At 43.1% G+C, this 19,616-nt stretch overlaps 1 protein-coding gene across 5 annotated transcripts in view; it reads left to right on the top strand.

Moving 5' to 3' along the window:
• ACOT7 (acyl-CoA thioesterase 7) overlaps positions 1–19,616 on the top strand; it is a 160,005-nt gene that overhangs the window by 122,016 nt on the left and 18,373 nt on the right. For all 5 annotated transcript variants that reach the window (XM_074218600.1, XM_074218601.1, XM_074218597.1 and 2 more), the window contains one exon: positions 6,855–7,039. In XM_074218600.1, coding sequence (XP_074074701.1) covers positions 6,855–7,039 — 185 coding nt within the window. The remainder of the gene's footprint in view (positions 1–6,854; positions 7,040–19,616) is intronic.

Consider the following 19,616-nt stretch of genomic DNA (forward strand, 5'->3'; position numbering starts at 1 on the left):
GGGAAAGGGAAAAAGGAGTTAGAGTTTCTAAGGCATCTACCAACTGTGGTAAAATTATCTCACTGATCTTCACAACAGCCCTGGGAGGTGGTAGTGCTTATTATTATTATTATTACAGGTGAGAACACTGAGACAAACAGGTAAAGTGTTGCCCAGGGTTGCACAGCTGATCTGTGTCTGAGGACATATTTGAACTCAGTTCTTCCTGGCTCCAGATCTGGCACACTGTGTTCTATGTATATGGTGTCACTAGTTGCTTCGAAAAGCAGAATTTCAGCTAGCAGAATAATGGAAGGAATCCATTCTAGGCAGGGGATGTCAGTTACTGTCTTTGTCTCCGCAGGATTGGAATATGGAATATACAAAGAGAAATTTTGTTGTTGAAAGTTAAAAAGGGAGGTTGGAGCCAAAGTGGGCCAGGGCCAGGCTAGGAAATGTGCATAGTGCCTGAGATAGTGTCTGTTAAATGCTTGGATGGTGAGCTCCCTGAGGGGCAGAAGACTCTCCTGCTACTGTTATTAAGCACCTGGTGGGTGCTTAATAATAATGAAAGTAAGATGGAAGAATATAGAGTGATTTAAGGTAGAAAAATCTTTTAGGAAGCTCTTCTAAAAAATCTAGCCTGATTAAGACATCAGGAGTAGAAAAGAGAAGAAATATGTGAGGGTTGTTTTAGAAATAGAACTGTAGAATTTCAAGAACTAGAAAATCCTCCAAGTCCTTTAATTATGAGCAGGGATCTCTGTAATAACATCTCCTACCAGCATTGATCTAACCTCTGCTTGAAGGCTTCCTGTGATAGAGAACTCACTATTTCTTGAGGTAACCCATTCTATTTTTGGATAACTTTGATTAAGTTATTCCTAAAATTGGTGTCTCTGCAATTTCTATCAGCAAATCCCAGTTTTATCAATTCTGGGACAAAGCAGGTCTGATCCATTTTCTGTATGACAAAGCTTCAGTTACTTGAAGGCAACTCTTGTGTCCCTGCCAAAGTTTTCTTTTTTTCTAGGTTACACCCCCAGGGTCTTCTGAAAACATGGTTTCTAGTTCTCTCAACAACACCTTGCTCTAGAAGTGTGGAACTTGTTGATATCATTTCAAAATGTTAACATTCTGAACTGCATTGATGGTTCCACTGTGATGTGACTGTGGAGGAGTATCACGGGTCTGAACCCTTCCTGTTCTGGATACTTTCTGTGAACTCAGGAAAGGAGGGGGCATTAACTTTTGAGACTACCCTTTGATACTGTCGGCCCTTTGAGCTTATAGCTCTAACAACTGTTTCCCTAAGTTGTACCTAATTAGGTTTGGCCCAACATTCTAGCCTTTTTTGGATATCATTTCTACCCTCAAGCACAGTAAAGCCATAGACTTCTGTAAATCATCAAGCTTGATGAGAAGTTCATCCAGTCTAGCCATTTCATTTTATAGGGCCTTGGAATTGAAGGTACCAGAGACCTAGAGAGGAAGGATTTTTCCCAATGTCATTTAGATAACTAGTATTAGACACATGTTGAGCATCCTTGCCAGCTTCATAACAGTCACAAATGTAAAAACTATGCCATCTATGCCTTTATTAAAATGTTAAAATCCAAATGAACCGGCTGAAGAGAGAATCTGCAGCAACGGGTCACACTGTCCTTAGCACAAATCAATTCAGTGGCACCAGGAGTCTTTCCTTTCATTGTTCTCCACCAGGAGAAAAAATGTTGGAATTGTGAAATGTCCTTGATGAGGCTATAGAAATGACTAATTTTATTAAAATCTCAGCCTTTGAGAACATGTCTTTTTAAAAGGGAAGTCAACATCAAACACCTTTGTATCCCAAGTGTCATAGTTCTCTGTGGAATATGGGGTGTTGAAGGAGGCCTAACACTTCTAGTAGCAGGGCTGCCGAGTCCTTTACCACCTTAGTTGTAGTGTGCATTGCATCACATCCCAGTAAAACCATCTTGGCAGAGAGGCTGAAAGATCTCAAAATGACTGGTGAGTTTAGGGGGATCTACCCCAAGCAAGTGAAGACTTCCCTGGTAGATTGGGCAGAATCATTTGTTTGAACAGTCTGAAGCTGGTACTTTGGAGCACTCAGAGCTTGATCAGATACCAGGATCAACCAGTACATTGTGGGCCATTGCCAGTCAGTCTGACTTGTCTTACCACTGGACTTTGACTCAGGAAGAGAGGTGTGACAGATGACTTTATGCAGTTCTGCCTCACTTAAATTCAATTCACAAGTCAAGACATCACCCCATGAAATCATTGGTCCTCTTCGAAATGAATGATGAAAAATGACCATCATCTCAAGGAAAAGCACTGGTGTCATTTTTTGAGTGCAAGCTGAACTTTCCACTTTTCTCATGGAACACTTGAAAAATGACTTGATAAATTAACTGTAGGAATTTGACAAATTGTAATTTTTAATTACAATTAAATAATTGAGTCCATCTCTTCAAGGAAAACAACTATTGGTAAAAAAAAAAAACACCAATGGTACAATAGGAACTTTCAGATAATTAGAATTTGGGAAAACTGACATCCACCACTGGTTGGATGGTTTCCAGTACTAAAAGATGTTGCTGATGAGATCAATGTTATTAATGAATGTGATTTTTTGATATCAGTATATTAAATTATAACATATTAAAACATTAACATATATTATATTTTATATATTTCATATAATATAATCAAATGTGCCAGCATTTGGAAGATTTGCATAACCTAGTGAGTCAACTCTTTCCCAATGACCAGTTTCATGATATTACAGAATCTTGAGTGGGTAAAAAATCCTATTCAAATCTGGTGCAAGTGGATTTTAAATGAAGCAGAGGAGGAAGAGTTCCTTGGCATGGATTTCACATCAAAGCTAATCTTTAAGAAACTAGCAGTGAGCAAGTTGACAGGGAAAAATATCCACAGTTAACTAAAAGGCATTAAAATACTCCTCCTCATTCCATCTACTCTTCAATATGAGCCTGAGTTTTCCTCATATTCATCAACTAAACAACATGTCCCAACAGGCTGAACAGAAGCAGATGCAAGAACCCAGCTGGCTTCTATGAAGCCAGATCTGAAAGAAACTGGCAAAAATGTCAAATGATGCCACTCTTCCCACTTGGTGTTTTTGTTTTCAATAATAATTTTTCATAAAATATGTTGCTGATATTAATATAGAGTGAGTTTATTATTGTTTAAATTATTTAAAATATTAATTTAAGTAGAATTTCTAACCACATAAGTAATAGCTCTTTGGAAGAGTCCTCAATAATATTAAGGGGGATGCAGCTAGATGGTGCAGTGGAGAGAGCACCAGCCCTGAAGTCAGGAGGACCTGAGTTCAAATCCAGCCTCGGACACTTAATAATGACCTAGCTGTGTGGCCTTGGGCAAGCCACTTAACCCCATTGCCTTGCAAAAAATAAAAAATGAAGAGTGTAAAGGGGTCCTAATTAAGTCCCCAAAGTTTTAGACCCAACTGCAGCAATATACACCAGCAGCCCAACTTGGTTTGTCATTTTAAGTTTGAATCCCCCAAAGAGGTGAGAAAATAGCATTCTTCCCCTTTACCATTACTGCCCAGGTGTATTAAGATTGTGCTTTTGGAAAATTGGGGCAGCTAGGTGGTGCAGTGGATAGAGCACCAGCCTGGAATCAGAAGGACCTGAGTTCAAACTCAGCCTCAGACACTTATTACCTAGCTGTGTGACCTTGGGCAAGTCACTTAAACCCACTACTTGAAAAAAACAAAACCTAGAACCCCCCCTCAAAAAAGAAAGCTCAAGGAAAATAAAGTTTAAAAAAGTATGCTTCATTGTGTATTCAAACACCATCTCTCTCTCTCTCTCTCTCTAGGGATGGATAGTTTCTTATAAGTCCTTCAGGGGTCTTGAGTCACAGTACTGCTGACAAAAGCTAAGTCATTCACAACTTACAGTACTGCTTTTACTTTGTTCCACAGAACATTTCACTTTGGATCAGCTCGTGTAAATCTTTCCTGGTTTTATTGGAAGCATCCTAGTCATCATTTCTTAAAGCAGAATAGCATTCTCTCATAATCACATAGGACAATTTGTTCAGCCATTCCCCAACTGATGGGTATCAGTTGCTTCATCAGAGATGAAGACAGAGAACAGAGACTTAGGAGGCTGGAAGAGACCAAAGAACCAATGAAGCTTTCAGGGAGGACAGTCATGATAGATCAGTGTCATATATCTGATTTATTTGACCTGTATAGAAACAACCTAAGAGATGTCACCATAAAAACCTGTAAAATTGACGCTCCTTCCTGGCAACCTAAAACATCTCTTCCAAGGAACTATGAACTGGCTAAAGTCCCCTCTGAGATCTGGGGAAGAGAATGTTACATCACAACTTGAGGGAAGTATAGAGAAGGCAGCGAGCAATGCAGGTGTCAGTACCACCCTCCTTTTAAGTAGATGGACCAACTTGGATATGTTTACATAGCAAGGAAAGAAGACACTGGACAGGATGGCAGACCATGTGACCTCCAAAGTCTCTTCTAGGTCCAGGTCAACGATCTTGGTAGTATTCTTCTTAGCATTATTACTACCTTGTTTATACTTTGTAGAACAGCATCAGCAGCAAAGCAAATTCATAAGTCCCATGACGAGGGGGCACGAAGAAGCAGGTGCTGAGCTTAGAGCAGCCAGGTACAGTGTGACAGAAAGCCAGGTGTCTCTATGGGAAGGAGCTGCTAAGGACTTTGGGTCATTGGGATTCTTATGTGCCCATTGTGTTGTGTCTGACGAGTGGCACTCTAAGGCCATTTCCTTATTCTTGATTTTTATAATACTACAGTAGGGAAATGAGGACACTGTGTTGTTTTGGATTTAGTGTGGGTGTTTTTTCAGAATATATAAGAAATATATATATATGCATGCCTGTAAGTTTCATTGTGGTGTTGATGAAAAGAAATTAGGTGGGTGACTGTCTCTAGACAGTCTGAATGTCACGTTGATAATTCAAGAAATACTAAAAGGAGGGCAGAGAGGGCGGCCCCTCTAAGGAGGCTTTGTAGAATGAGATGGAAAAGAACTGTAAACCAAATGTAGCTCTCTCCACTCCTAGTTGAAGCTGCACTGCCTGGACTAAACTCACAACTTTATTGGACTTCTGAAGTTGTAAATGACTAAAATAGTTGGATAAACGGATGGTGATGGAAGTCTTTCAATTCAAATGTAGTTTCCATAGACACCACTGGCTTTTGCTCTCTTCAGTCAAGACTGTCTCAATCCAAGTCACCCTGAAGTAGACGAGGGAGACACAGAACTTAAAAATGACCCAGTCTCTGCCCTTGGAGAACTGGCATTCTACTGTGTGGTAAACATGAATAGATGGCAGTATAATATAAGACTGGGTGTGCTGGCTGCCAAGAGGAAATCCAGCCCTAGGAAAAGCTAAGGAGGTAAAAGCATTTAAGTGTGTGCCTGACCCTGGATGTGTTGAGAATCCAAATACAGGCAGAGAGAAAGAAAGTCCTGCTCTTTGAACTTCCATTCTAGCTAGGAAGGTCAGGGGAACGTTTTCCCAAGGAGGAAACTAGAACAGATACTGATCCAGGGAAAGAGCTGGGCAGAAAGACCTTGGGTCTTGTTTTCTGATGCACGTCGTCTTGCTGTGAGCACCTGGGAGAGAAGCTTTTCCTCCATAAGCCTCTGTTTCTCCAGCTGTTATGTGTCAGCCCTCGTTTTGTGCAGATTGAAAGAGATGGCAAATGAGACAGTATTCTAGCGATCCAAGGGCAGAAAGGTTGCGCTTTGCTTCAGGCAGTTGAATTTGACCCTTCTGAAGTTTGACCTGTGGACTGTTTGGCCTCTAGAAATGTCCTTAATACATACCTACAAGGGTGAAGGTTCTTGGCTATCTGACTCTAAACCCTTTTCCCTTTAGTTTGGGACTTGTAAAGAGGTAACTAAATTGGGCCTTCCAAGTAGAAGAGACTAAGGAGGTAACTTGCTCCCCTTTCTGCCTTAGAAATGGGAGTAATTATTAGCTACCTTCTTCCCACTAATTATTAGATGTTTAAACAAGACTACATCAACCTTTATCACTCATAATGGCTTTTGTGGCTGACCATAGGGTTCCTTCCTTCCCCCCACCCCAGAAATGACCTACTCCATTTCAACATGAAGCAATTGATGTAAGTATAGTAATGCCTTTGAGACAGAAAATCCTGGCTCATTATCTCCAATAACTCTATCTCTAGGTTGCCTGCACACTCCTCCCTAACAGCAGTTACATACTTCCCTCACATGCTTGTCTTTCTGGTCCTACTAAACATGACTCGTTTATTAACCTACTTATCTTGAGCTTGGATCTGTATGTTGTAGTGTTTAGAGTAGAATCTTTTAGAAAGGTTCTCCTGGGGATCGTAGGTCTGTTTGGTAGTGTGAACCTCTGCTTTTTCCATTCAAGCTTTGTGACTCCTCTGCAGTGATTAGATCTTTGTATACCTGGCTTCTGCCCTGACTTGGCACAGGGAAGAGTATGCTTCTGTTTGTGCCCTCCAGGAAATAACTGACTCTCTCAGCCACCAAAGCCCCCTGGGCTATCATCCCTGACCTCCATGATGAGCATGGATGTGATATAGGGATTGGTGCCTGACCAGTGCAACAGAACTGAAGAACCACTATTGAGGAGAGAAATTTTTAGTTTGTCATCTTTTCTTCCTTTTAATTGTGATGCTTTTCTTTGATCTAACCTGTGTGACTCCCACCACTGTTAGTCAGGCCCTAAATCTCCTCTCCCCTTCACCTAAACCAGCTCTTGTAGTATCTGGTAGTTGAAACAGAAGGGTGCTGAGTACTGACAGATATGTTGGTGCTTTTTAGGTTGTGTTATCACCATCTCTGGGCGCATGACCTTCACCAGCAATAAGTCTATGGAGATTGAAGTCTTGGTGGATGCTGATCCTGTCGCATTGCATTCCCAAGAGAGATACCGCGCTGCCAGTGCCTTCTTCACCTACGTGTCCCTGAGCAAAGAGGGGAAGACACTCCCTGTGCCTCAGCTGCTGGTGAGTAGGCCTTGTCTCCACACACTCCAAACGGTGTTGGGTTCTGGGAAGAGGAGCTTATCAAGCAAATCCTCCATTCCTGAGCTGACGTCACCTTCTGCATGCTTTTCTTCGTTTCCTTCTTCACACTAGTCACTGTCACTTGGGCATCCCTGGGCTCAAGCTTTTGGAGGGTCTTATTTGTAGTCAGTCCCTGACCCTCCAGGATGGTCATCATCATGATTATTTCAGTGGAGCCAGGCACTCTGCCCTATTTGTTCTGGGTCTTGTTTCTTCAGTGTTATTTTAATTGAACCAGAGCCCAACAGAGAGCCAGTTTCAGAGTCAGAAAATCCTGAGTTCAAGCCTTGCTTCTGACCAGATTACCCTGCTATGATTTAGCTTTCAGTACTCCAGTCACCCTCTGACTGCAGAGTAGGTGCCCATCTACACTGGCAGAGTACATTTTCTTTCAGCATGGCCTTCTTACCAATGAAATTACAGGTACGGCCAAAAATCCAGACTAATAGCTGACCCTCCCTGGAGGAGGTAGCTTCCTCAACTGGCTCAGCATCCCAGAAGATGAACCTCAATGACCATTTCCAGGATTGTACTGCAGACAAACTAAAGCATGCCACTAGTTTCTTTGGGGAGTGGGCAACCCCCTTGGGGTTGTAGGAATCACTAGTTTGGGAAGTGGACATTATGGTTTTTATTACTTTGGACTTTGTCCACAGGTAATCAGGGTAATGGTTACTGAATGCCAAGCCAGGACTATATAGGAGTTTTGGGGGGTGGGGTGTATGTGTGTGGATATATAGGCATGTACTTTCAGAGATTATATTTCTAAAATTTGGAATTCTTTGTAATAAAATTCTTTTTAATTGATTCCTGGAAGAATGCTGATTTACCTAATAGGAAGTGTCTGCAGAGCCACAGAGATGACGATGTATTCCACACAAGTCTAGTCTTAGCTTTGCCACTGCCTCCCTGGGTAATTTCTCTTGGTCAAAGCTCATCTCTTCAGACAGACAGTCAGATGATGGTGACCTCCAAGAACCTGTCCAACTCCAGTGTACCAATCCAATTAAGGCCTCATGTCTCTGTCCCAGGTGCTGTCAGCTAGCGGCTCTTCAACATATATTATAAATTGAGTTACTCTTGCTGGCATGTTTGATGAATGTGTTGTTCAGTCTCTCACCTAGGGATGTTGAGAGGTTGTCAGAGGGACCATTTCTTGTTCTCTGTAGATTTCTTTCCTGTGCTTGTACTTTAAAAGGTCATGGAGGAGCTCCTTGGCAACTACTATGAAGCAGAGAAAGGAGGTAGTCCCCCAACTGGTCTGTAAGGGTCAGATCGCCTCTTCTCAGGTTTATAAGTCATTTAACCTTATTTTTCTTAGAACTAAGGCCTTTTGTTTCATCCCAGATATTGCTTATTTCATGGACTAATAAGGAAATCAAGACCCTTAGAATAAACCAGGGTGCTCTGGTTGTTAACAGTTGATAAGAGGAGGATTTAGCGCATGGTAGGAAGTTTGAATGAGAGGTGTGGATGGAAAGCATCAGAGGCATCACTTTGGACCAGAGCCAGTTCATGAATCCCAGACTGCATCAGGTCTGCCATATGACTGGCACTTTTGTGGAAGAGTTCAGGCAGAATCACTTGGGTGTTCTACCAACTTCTACTCCTCCCCGACCCCCATCTGCTTTCTTGGTCCATGCCATGCTTGTTACTGTTTTCTGTCAAATCCCACATTATTACACAAACCCACACACCACTAATAAACAGATTCCATGTTTTTCTTCTTCCTGTTGCTATGATCATATCAATAGTCCCTTCTAGATCATATTGTTATGTCCCAGAGAGCAGAAGGTATGTCTTAGTGATTTCTGTGGCCCCCTCAGTGTCTATCACAGGGCACTAAATATTTCTTGAATGAATGGATGCTGAAAAATGCTACCTGGTGACTTGACCAGGGTTATACTTGTGAATCTCAGCTGACATAGTCACATCGTGGTCATTTCACCCAGGAATGTTCTGGTAAATGGGGTTAGGGTGAGGGGATGTATACTGATCACACTTTTACATTTAATCTGCATCATTAACATTTTCTCCATTACTTTCCTAAGTACAGGCAATCAGCAAAAAAATAAATCGTAATTTTTAGCATTTGCCAATTTTCAAGGTATAGATACTCATTCTGAAAATTTATCAATCAGTTCTTTCAGAGTCCAGCACACTGCTTTTCTAATCTAACCCCTACTTTAGAAGGCATTCCTTCCAATAGCTCCCTCCTGAACAATTTTTAGCCCCTCTTCCACCCCATTGAAGACATATCTCTTGCCTCTTATAAACCCCCATTCCACTCCTGTAACCCTTTCAGAGTTAGAACCTTTCTCTTTATGGCAAACCTAAAGTCACCTCTTTACACCTTCTCCCCATTGCTCCTTCTTCTGTGTTCTGTTGCCAAGTAGGAAAAGCACATTGTCCATATGGGATTCCTTCAGGTATTTGAGGACAGCTACTCAAGTTGCTCCTAGTTTATTGAAACATGCCTGCACAGAAGAGGAAGCAAGTGCAAGGAGATGCAGAACTAGGAAGGGATTGCTCAGGCCAGCTCTGATGATTGGGGATGTCCAGCCAGAGTTGACTACTAAACCTCTTCCAATCATGACTCCTAAATCTGGAACCAAATAGAACATGTACCCTGCAACAGTCCTTTATATACAAGTCAAGCTTCATGTCCTCTGTTTCTGCTATCTTTTTTTTGTTTGTTTGTTTGTTTTTAGTTTTTTGGCAAGGCAATGGGGTTAAGTGGCTTGCCCAAGGCCACACAGCTAGGTAATTATTGAGTGTCTGAGGCCAGATTTGAACTCAGGGACTCCTGACTCCAGGGCCAGTGCTCCACCACTGTGGCACCTCACCACCCCTCTGCTGTCTTCTGAGCTAAATATGCCCAATTTCTTTAGTCCATTCTCAAATATTAGCAGCTTAAGGCCCTTCAGTGGCCACGGGTCCCTCTCTGGAAAACTCCCAGCTACCCAGAACTTAACTCCTCTCATTGGTGGGCTCTGAAGGACAGAGGATGGAGGGTCTATTGCTGGCAGCCCTGTCCATGAAGGTGCTAGCTTTTTGACAGCTCCCTCACAAACTTTCTGGACTCAGTGAGTTGCAGAATATTGAACTTCCCAGATCTTTCTCAGAACAACTACTATCTAACCATACCTCTTGTAAAGCTAATTCTTTTAATATTAAAATGTAAAATTTTACATTCATCCCTGTTGGGTTTCATTTAATTCAGTCCAATGCTCTAACTCGGGCTTCTGGGCCAAATCTGCTTGGCTGCTTGGCTGCCTACTTTTGTGCAGCCGACAAACTGATAATGGCTTTTTTGGTTTTTAAATATAATTTTATTTTATAAAATTGTGGTCTAGGCTCAACCATAATTTGCGTACCCTACCACCAGGATCTTTTTAGATCTGATTGTTCTCCAGTGTGTTAGCCACCCTTCCTAGCCCTGAATCTTCTGCAGAGAGTAATATATCATCTATACTTTAATCATTGATAAAATGGTAAAAGCACAGATCCCTGTCTCCCATCCGAGGCCTTCTGCCATGTTGATATCAAATCTCTTTGAATTCAGACACCCAGTCAGATCTGGATCCATTTAATTGCATTTGGTCTAGTCCACATCTGCTTCATACGAACAGTATGAGATACTAGCACAAAAGCTTTGCCTAAAACCTAGGGAGAAGATGTTGTCCCTGTTATCTCCTAGCTTGGTAATGCTATCAAAAAAAGGAAATGAACTGAGCCTGGCACAGCCTTGCCTTGATGAGACCAAGCTAGCTCTTTGGAACCACTGTTTCCTTTCTAGATGGTTACCAGGCAGCTCCTTAATGAACCATACAAGGATCTTCTCAGGAAAATTGAAGTCCAGTTCTCTGCCCCATAGATTTCAGGCTCTGATTATTTCATTTTGTACAAATCGAGACATTTGCCTGTCTCCAATTTTGGGACTACTCTACTGTTTCCTGTATTCTCGTGGCTTAGGAAGAGCATCTGCTAGTTCAAGTCATTGGGGCTGGGTGGCTTGAATTCATGAAGGGCAACTGGGCACCCTCCTATTGTTGTTCTTGGGCACCAACTCCTAGTGATCCATTGTTATGCTCTTTTCCAATGCAAGGGAGGCATTCATGAAATCCACCTAGGTTGTCTTCTGCCTCATTTTCCTCATCTGTAAATTGAGGAGAAAATAGCCCTTACCTCCTTGGGTGGATAGAAGAATTAAATGACTTGTCTTTTTAAATTTGACTCAGTTCTCTGTATACTTTAGAGATGAGTCCTTTGTCATAAACACTAATTGTAAAAATGGTTTCCCAATTTACTACATTTCTTTTGATCTTGGTTACAGTGGTTTTGTCTGTTCAAAAGCTTTTTTACTTTAATGTAATCAAAATCATCTAGTTTTTTTTTAGTGATGGTCTCCATCTCTTCCTTGGTCATAAACTGTTTCCCTTTCCATAGATTTCATAGGTAAATTAGTCCTTGATCTTCTAGTTTGCTTATAATATTTTTTTTATATCTAAATCCTGCGTCCATTTGGATCTCATCTTGGTATAGGGTGTGAGGTGTTGGTCTAATCTAAGCTTCTCCCATACAAACTTCTAATTTTCCCAACAGTTTTTATCAGAGAGAGAGAGTTTTTATCCCAATAGCTGGACTCTTTGGGTTTATCAATAGCAGATTACTATAATCGTTTCTTGCTGTTGCACTTAGTCTGTTCCACTGGTCCACTACTCTAGTTCTTAGCCAATACCAGACAGTTTTGATGACTGATGCTTTATAATATAATTTTAGATCAGTCAGGGTTAAGCCACCTTCTATTGTACTTTTTTCATTAAATCTCCGAAGATTCTCAACTTTTTATTTCACCATAATGAGTTTACTTACAATTTTTCTAACTCATTGAAGTAATTTTTTTGGAATTTTGATTGGTAGGGATTTCTCTCTGCCTTCTGTGGGGGGGAGGGAAGCAAGATTGGGGCCAAAATTGTAAAACTGAAAATAAATTTTTTTTTCAGATAAACCTTTCTAAAATAAAAAAATCAAATGAGATAATCATTATAAAGTGCTTAGAACATAAAAGTGTTAATATAGTAGGCCATCAACATCATCAATAATGATGATAATATCTGGCAATCCTCTCCGTCTGGAGCCTTGTATTTGGGTGAATCTTTGTCAGACAGTAGAACTGACAGAAAGCTTTATAAAGTTTGTAAATAACTTTCTACCCATTCAGTTTAATTCAGTGATTATTTATTAGGTGCCTGCTTTGTGCTATCACAGAGCTCTCCGCCCTCCATGAGCTTGCCTCCTGTCGGAGAGTGTACCATACAAATTGTGTAGAAAGTAAAGCTGAACAATTTGTCCCATCAGCCCTGGAGGAGCCTCCTGGCATCGATAGACCATTCTGTCCACAAGGAATCTGGTTGTGAAACCTCAGCTTGAAAGGAACAAGGCCTGGTCCCCTAGCCCAGATGTTTGGGGCAGTTCAGACCCAGGGTTTTCAGACTCTTCTTCCTATATTAAAGCATTATTTCACAAGCTTCCCAACGTGATTGACAGTTGTTTGTTTGAGTTGGCTAAATCATTCATGTGTTTGACTTAATTGTTTAGGGATTCGATGGCATTGTCCAAATCACACAGCTGTCTTAGCTGATGCAGACTCATTCAAGATAGAGCTGGGATACTTGAAGAGGTGCCCTGGTGGTCTGCTGTGCATTAGCTAGCTTTGCTCATTTGAAAGAAAGGAGCAGGGTGGGAGTGAGGGGACCATGGGAAGGCAGGGAGTCATAACTCAGACTCAGTGCATTCTCTTGGAAAATTGACAATACAAGCGTGTGTGTGTGTGTGTGTGTAGAGAGAGAGAGAGAGACCCACCTAACTTAACTACATAGTTATCTCCCTAGATGGTGTGGATTTTCTATGTCTGAGTCTATGACTTTGTCTTTTATTTCTCTCTAAACTGGTGGTTCCAGTTGGAATACAAATGAACTTGGGAAGAGAGGGATCTGTCCCCAAGGAATAGCCCTGAGTGTGAAGAGACTCATACACCTGTATGTTTCTGCAGAAAGCCTGCCGCTCCCTTCCCCCTCTTCCCCATTGTCAGATCTTCAGCCGACTCTCTATTTTTAGCTCCCCCCCCCCCCCCCCCCCCCAGCCACAGGGCTGCTGTCGACAGTCACCGAATGCACTGTAGCGTTTGGGCTGTTTCTTGATGAGTATTGAATGCTGGGTAGGTACCCTGCTGGAAGTATTACATCCTTTAGCATCTCTAGCTCTTTCCAGACTAATTAGAAATTAGGCAGAAACCTGTAGGGATGCTTTACAGGAGCACTCGTTCCCTAATACCCCCTCTTCTCACTTCCCCTCCACCTTGAGGCTTGAATCTGACCTTTCGGTACATTTGCACACTTGTGACTGTGACCTCTCGCTGTACTTGGAGAGCCTGGTTTGGGGTCCCTCCATTTGGGGAGACCCACTGACCTCTCTCAACCCTGAAGTCTCTTGAAAGAAGCGGCCACAGAAGGAAATGGTTTTTGCTTCTTGGACCTGGACTCCCTCGAGGCCCAGCCCCAGGAAGGCTTCTTCATGCTCTGGCTGGTTATTTGTTCAGCCAACACTACAGGAAGCTTTAAACCAGAGACTGCAAAGTCTCATTTTAGTCTTTCTAACAATAAGCAGCCTTTTCAGCTCCATGGACAGGTGTGTCCTTCTGTAGTAGCCAAGCTCACAATGGGGCCGGGCTCAGATCTAGGCCTCTTTTTTCCTTTGCTCCAAGGACAGCTGCATCAATCTGTCATCAGAAATGATTGGCATCAGAAAGCAAGAGGCAGGTTAGGTCAGTGAGTCTTGAGGGGACCAGGAGGGCCATGGCTGCGACCTGAGAGCCCCAGGGGAGGTACCAGGTCCTTATTATTCCACTCCAAAGTATGCCAGGAAATGAGTTTTTCAGTTGCATTTCCCAAACCTGCTTCATGAGGTCATTTGAAAAATGAATGTATCCCAAGTGAGCCACAACTCACTGCAAAGCCCACCGTCTCAGCACTTCCCGTGAGCCTGGCCTCCAGAAAACCCAGTAGGGGGAAATCAGACCGATTACTACAGAGGGATAGCTCAAGCTCACGTAACAAAGTAGGGAAGTAGCTGTGGTCATTGTTTAAACCCCTGAGCTCCCATCATGTGCTGTAAAAAGAAAAGCTCAACCAATAACATATCAGGAAGAGAAAAACAAGTTATTAGGAACCTCTGCCAACTGATGACCAGTCCTGGCTGCCAGTCATTGCACAAGACTCTTCAGAAGCAGAGCCAGAGCATAGTATCAGTGGCACCATGGCCAGCGAGCGATGTCAACCAAGGGTCAGCATTCAGTGAGCAAGACCTTAGGCCAAGGGATTGTGGGGGCCACAGAGATGAAAGGGACCTTGTCATTGCCTTCAAAGGGTACCTACATACAAAGACAACCAGGAAACCCCTCAGTATCAACAGGATAATAAAAAAGGCAAGAATAAGAGTTTGGAAGAGATAGATCATCTTGATGGGCCATGAAGGCTGGGCAGCTCGGGGCTTAAGAAGATCTGATGCTTAGCTAAGGGGCCTTTGGCAAGATTCCTCCTCTTCTGGGCTAAAGGAGGCTAACCTAGATCAACTGTAAAATTTCTTTATAACAAGATACTTTTAGGAATGGGAGTTCTGATGAATGAGACCAGTCCAGCAACAAAGATGACCCCACAGAGAGAGAGGAGCTGGGCCTGAAGTCAGGAAGATGAGCTCACATCAAACCTCTGGAACCCTGGGCAAGTCACTTCAGCCCTGCTTGCCTCAAATTCCTCAGTAGTAAAATGGGGATCATAAAAGCCCCTACCTCTCAGGGTTGTTGTGAAGACCAAATGAGAGAGTTGTTCATAGTTCGCCTCCAAAAAATGCCTATTCCCCTCCTACCCCTCTTGGGGTAGATCTATTCTTTATTTAAATGAGTCTCCTGGCAAAGGCAATCTAGCTGAATTTGAGACTGAGCATGTCCCTTTGATAACTAGCCCCTGCTTGACTATTAGGCAGGACCAAGGACTAGACACCTGCTTTATAACAAGATCCTCTGGTTGTGGCCTTCCCCTGCTCCACCATCTCCAAAACTCAGTGGACGAGGAGCTAAGTCCTATGTGTCTAAAAAGTGAGCCCAGAAACCCCTCTGTCAGCCCCAGCAACTGCCTCCCTCCTCTGCCACCTTGCTAGCGAGTGTTGTTTTCCCTTCCTCTGCCTTTGTGGCTATTTTGTATTGGTTTGCATGTGTACCTGCCATATTCTGAGGTATTTAATAAATGCTCATTGTTCATTGAATGTAATAGATAACATCTAAAGAGGTGGAGGTCAGAGCATAATCAGTTTTTGTATTTCTTAGGTATCATTCAGATGCTTTAGAGCTCTGATTCCTGTGATAGGATCTCTATGATAAGATCCTGTAATTATTCTGAAGTTGTCTTAGAGCAGTTTCTCATGGCATCATTTTTTTCTTTATTGAATCTCAACTATCAGCCTTAATCAGCTCATTCTAATTGGGGGACAGAGATGAGACATAAAAGATTTCAGCTACTGTGTGGATGAAAAGACCCAGAAATCCTACATCTGTTAGTAGAAAGGTATACAACAAGGTGCAGGGTCCCTTAGGGACAAATGACTTGGATGCAGGACAGATGGAGCTCTGAGAAGCTTAAGATGCAATGACAGGAAGATGCTAAGTCCTTATAGGAATATTATAGGAATATAATATATAATATAATAATCCTTATAGGAAGGAATATAGAATTGTTGATTCCCATCAGTTCCAAATAGTGTAAAGAGGATGACACTTCTCCTGACTCACAGTCCATGGGACAAAGGAAAGGTGAAGAGAAGACTGACTAGAATTCCCCGACCACCACCCTTGGAAGATCCTAAAGATGAGAGATGCATTCCTCCAAATGACCATCCTACCAGGAAGTGTTGGCCTTAGACCTCTCCCAGAGCTGCAGACTAAATCCACTGTTCTTTTCACCAGAACACTGAGGTCATTGGCTTGCCTGGACGACCTAAAGTACCCTGTGCATCCATTTCCTTTGTTTGGCTTAGCCAAAATTACACTCTGGGAGTAACTTTTGAAATGCTAACTAATTTAAGAACTGTCAATGTTACTGGAGTACACTGGGCTTGTTCAAGGCCTTTGTTCCTTAGAAAGTTTAGTGAGCTGCTCTGTGTAATTTTGCCACTTCTGATAGAGGCTTTTATACTCTGTTCTCCTGTCCATCTGCCAACCCACAGATATGATTCATCTGCTCTAATATTTACTGTGTCTTTTGGCCCATCGTGGCATGGTTATTCTTTTTCATTTTTGATATGTTTAGAAACAAGTCCATCTTGTGATGAGGAATGACTGGATCACTTGCCCTCATTTTCCAGCCCAGAAGCTTGCTGTGTGATTGATTAGTGCTCAGTCGATTCCTAAAGGCCTGTGATTCCCACATCCACTTGAAAATCAAACCCGGGGGTGGGGTGAGATGGGGGTAGATAACAGGACACAGGCACTGACTGAGTCATAAACTATAGGAGGTGAATAAACAGAAACAGATAAATCAGTCTTCCCTTTCCCCATCATAAAACTGGGGTGAATTTCTGCCGCCCTAGATAAGGCTCAGTGAAGTTTATAGGAAAGACAGGGGTGCCGTGCCTGTTGCTCAGGAGGCAGGAGGGCCAAGCCATTGTGTAGTCTCACAGACACGCATCGGGACAGTGGTCAGCCCTGAGTTAGGCACCAGGGGTCCACGATGATGGTAAAAACCATAGAACCCGGGGCAGCTAGGTGGCACAGTAGATAGAGCACGGGCCCTGGAGCCAGGAGTACCTGGGTTCAAATCCGGTCTCAGACACTTAGTAATTACCTAGCTGTGTGGCCTTGGGCAAGCCACTTAACTCTATTTGCCTTGCAAAACCCTAAAAAAAAACAAACACAAAAAAACCCCCATAGAACCCACTCCAGCCCTCAAGGATCTCACATTCTCCTAGGGAACCAGGTACAATCTATAAACACAAACAGATAACAAACCTGTGCTCAATGAAATACAAAGTGGCAATGCCAGGAGGGAGCAGAGAACTCATGGGCAAAGAGACTTGTGTCTGGAGACCTAGTCCAGGGTGTGGCGCCCCCAGCCAGGAGGCACCTGGCCAGCAGGTGAGAGGGCAAAGAGGGAGTCAGTCAGTCTGGCTTCAGCCTCCCTGGGGAGCTGGAAGGAAGCTAGGAAGCTCGTGGAGATTTCTCAATGACCCTCAGACCAGTGTTTTGGAAACCATGGGAAGGGTTTATTGAAGAGAGGGATTTCTCTAATCCCTCTGACTTGGAGCGTCTTCCCTCTGCTGATTATTTCCAGTTTATCCTGCTTGTTTATATTATGTAATTATATTGGCATGTTGTTTCTCCCATTGGACTGGGAACTCCCTGAGGACAGAGATCGTCCTTCGCCCTTCTTTGTATCTCGGTGCTTAGTAGAGTGTCTGCCATACAGTAGTAGGTTTTTTATAAATGCTGACTGACTGGTGGCAACAGAAACACCTTTTACTTCCAATCCCATCTCCTAATAGTGAACAAAATAAGCTATGGGTAGGGATATTGATCTGGGGCTGTGATCCTCATGGGGAAGTGAGAAAGAAAATGACATAGAGAATTGAGGGGGGAGAATAATGCTACATCCAATATGACACAGTGAGTTGATGCTAATGCTAAACTAGATTTCGAGGTTCTTTGATTTGCGAGGCTGTGGTTGTCCTAATTGGACCTCACAAGACTGCACCCATTGGATCTTCCACCACGGACCTACTCCCTGAGAAAGCAAAGGAGGACTTAGGAACGAGGCCTGTAATGGGTCTTTTCCATTAATGGTTCTCTGAAACTGCTCCTAGGGCACTTTGTTAGTGTTTGTTGCATTCTGGGTGCCTCTGCCAGTCCAGTGATACCTGTGGACTCTGTGGACTCCTGCTCAGAATCACATTTCTAAATGTGTAAGATAAATGACAAAGAATTACAAAAGAAAACTAATCATCAAAAATGTTTTTAAAAGAAGTTCATAGACCCCACATTAAGAATCCCCAGCCTAGAGAGGAAGCCAGCAGCCCCCCCACACACACACACAAGATTGTTGTTTCATTGCAAAAATAGACCTGGAAAATACTTTGGTGTATTTGTCAGTAAACTCAATACTCTGTGGTCAGCTCTTCTCCGGTGGCAGGATTAATCCTTTCCATTGAGTTCTTTCACCTCACCTTTCTCATTGTCCCCTCCAGCAGAGGTCATAGATTGAAGCAGATGGCATGCTACAAAAAGTAGCCAGTTCCTGGTGACTTCGAGGGCTCTGCAGTTGGGCTGAAAGTCCAAGGGGCCTCTCACCTGAACACCCCCTCCTTCTGAGCTGGGACAGTCACTCCCCCCACCCCACCCCCCAATGGTAGAGTGGCTCAGATAGCTGAGGAGGGGAGAAACGAAAAGCCAAAAGCCGTCAGGAAAGGATTGGAAAGCACTATCCGTGTTATTTGTCTGCATCTTCACACCAACCCTGGGTGGGGGGGGGGCTGCTCTGCATGATCCCCATTTTATACTTGAGCAAACTGAGGCAGAGGTTAAGTGACTTGCTTGTAAGCATCTGAGCAGTTTTGAATTAAGGTCTTCCTGATTCCAAGTCACATAATCTATCCACTGCCACCCCTCTGCAGACTGGATGACCCCTTGTTAGCACATTTGAGGCCTCCTCCCCTTGGCATCATTTCCACCCTTACTTTATATTACTCTCCTTCCCAAGTTGGCCTGCTTACTGTTTCCCAAACTTGACATACCACTTCCTGCCTCCTTGCCTTTGTGTGATTCCTTCTCCCCTACCAGGAATACCCTCCCTCTTCTTGGTCAGTCATGAGCTTAGAGTCTTTGAAACCTCATCTTCAGTCCCTACAGGAACTGCCTGTCCCTTCTCCCTCCTTGCATTATTGCCTTCTGTTTACTTACTTGAGTGCCTGTCATATCCCTAGTAAGAATGGGACCAGTTCATTTTTATCTTGAAAGCTCTAGAGCCTTGCGAATGGTTGGGGTATAGCACCCATCAACTTGAATGTTGCAGAAGAGTTCAGCTTCGAGTCCTTGGTGGTCTCAGATTCTGTGGCAGTCCTGGGCTCTTAGAGTTTTCTTATTTTTATTTTATTCTTATTTTTTTAGATTTTGCAAGACAGTGGGGTTGAGTGGCTTGCCCAAGACCACACAGCTAGGTAATTATTAAGTGTCTGAGGTCGGATTTGAACCCAGGTACTCCTGACTCCAAGGCCAGTGCTCTATCCACTGCACCACCTAGCTGCCCCTCTTAGAGTCTTCTTGATGCAGGTCAGAGGAAATAGATGAAAGGAGCCTGTGATGTCCAGTGCCCAGCCAATGAGTATAGACTGCTGTTGGTATGACCTGGGTTCAGCAGCAGCATCTTTATTAGTATCTACCTTCTACATGGTGTCTTTAAAGGTGGATTGATAG

The sequence above is a fragment of the Macrotis lagotis genome, chromosome 1, assembly GCF_037893015.1.
Source record: "Macrotis lagotis isolate mMagLag1 chromosome 1, bilby.v1.9.chrom.fasta, whole genome shotgun sequence".
In the NCBI taxonomy this organism is placed as follows: domain Eukaryota; kingdom Metazoa; phylum Chordata; class Mammalia; order Peramelemorphia; family Peramelidae; genus Macrotis; species Macrotis lagotis.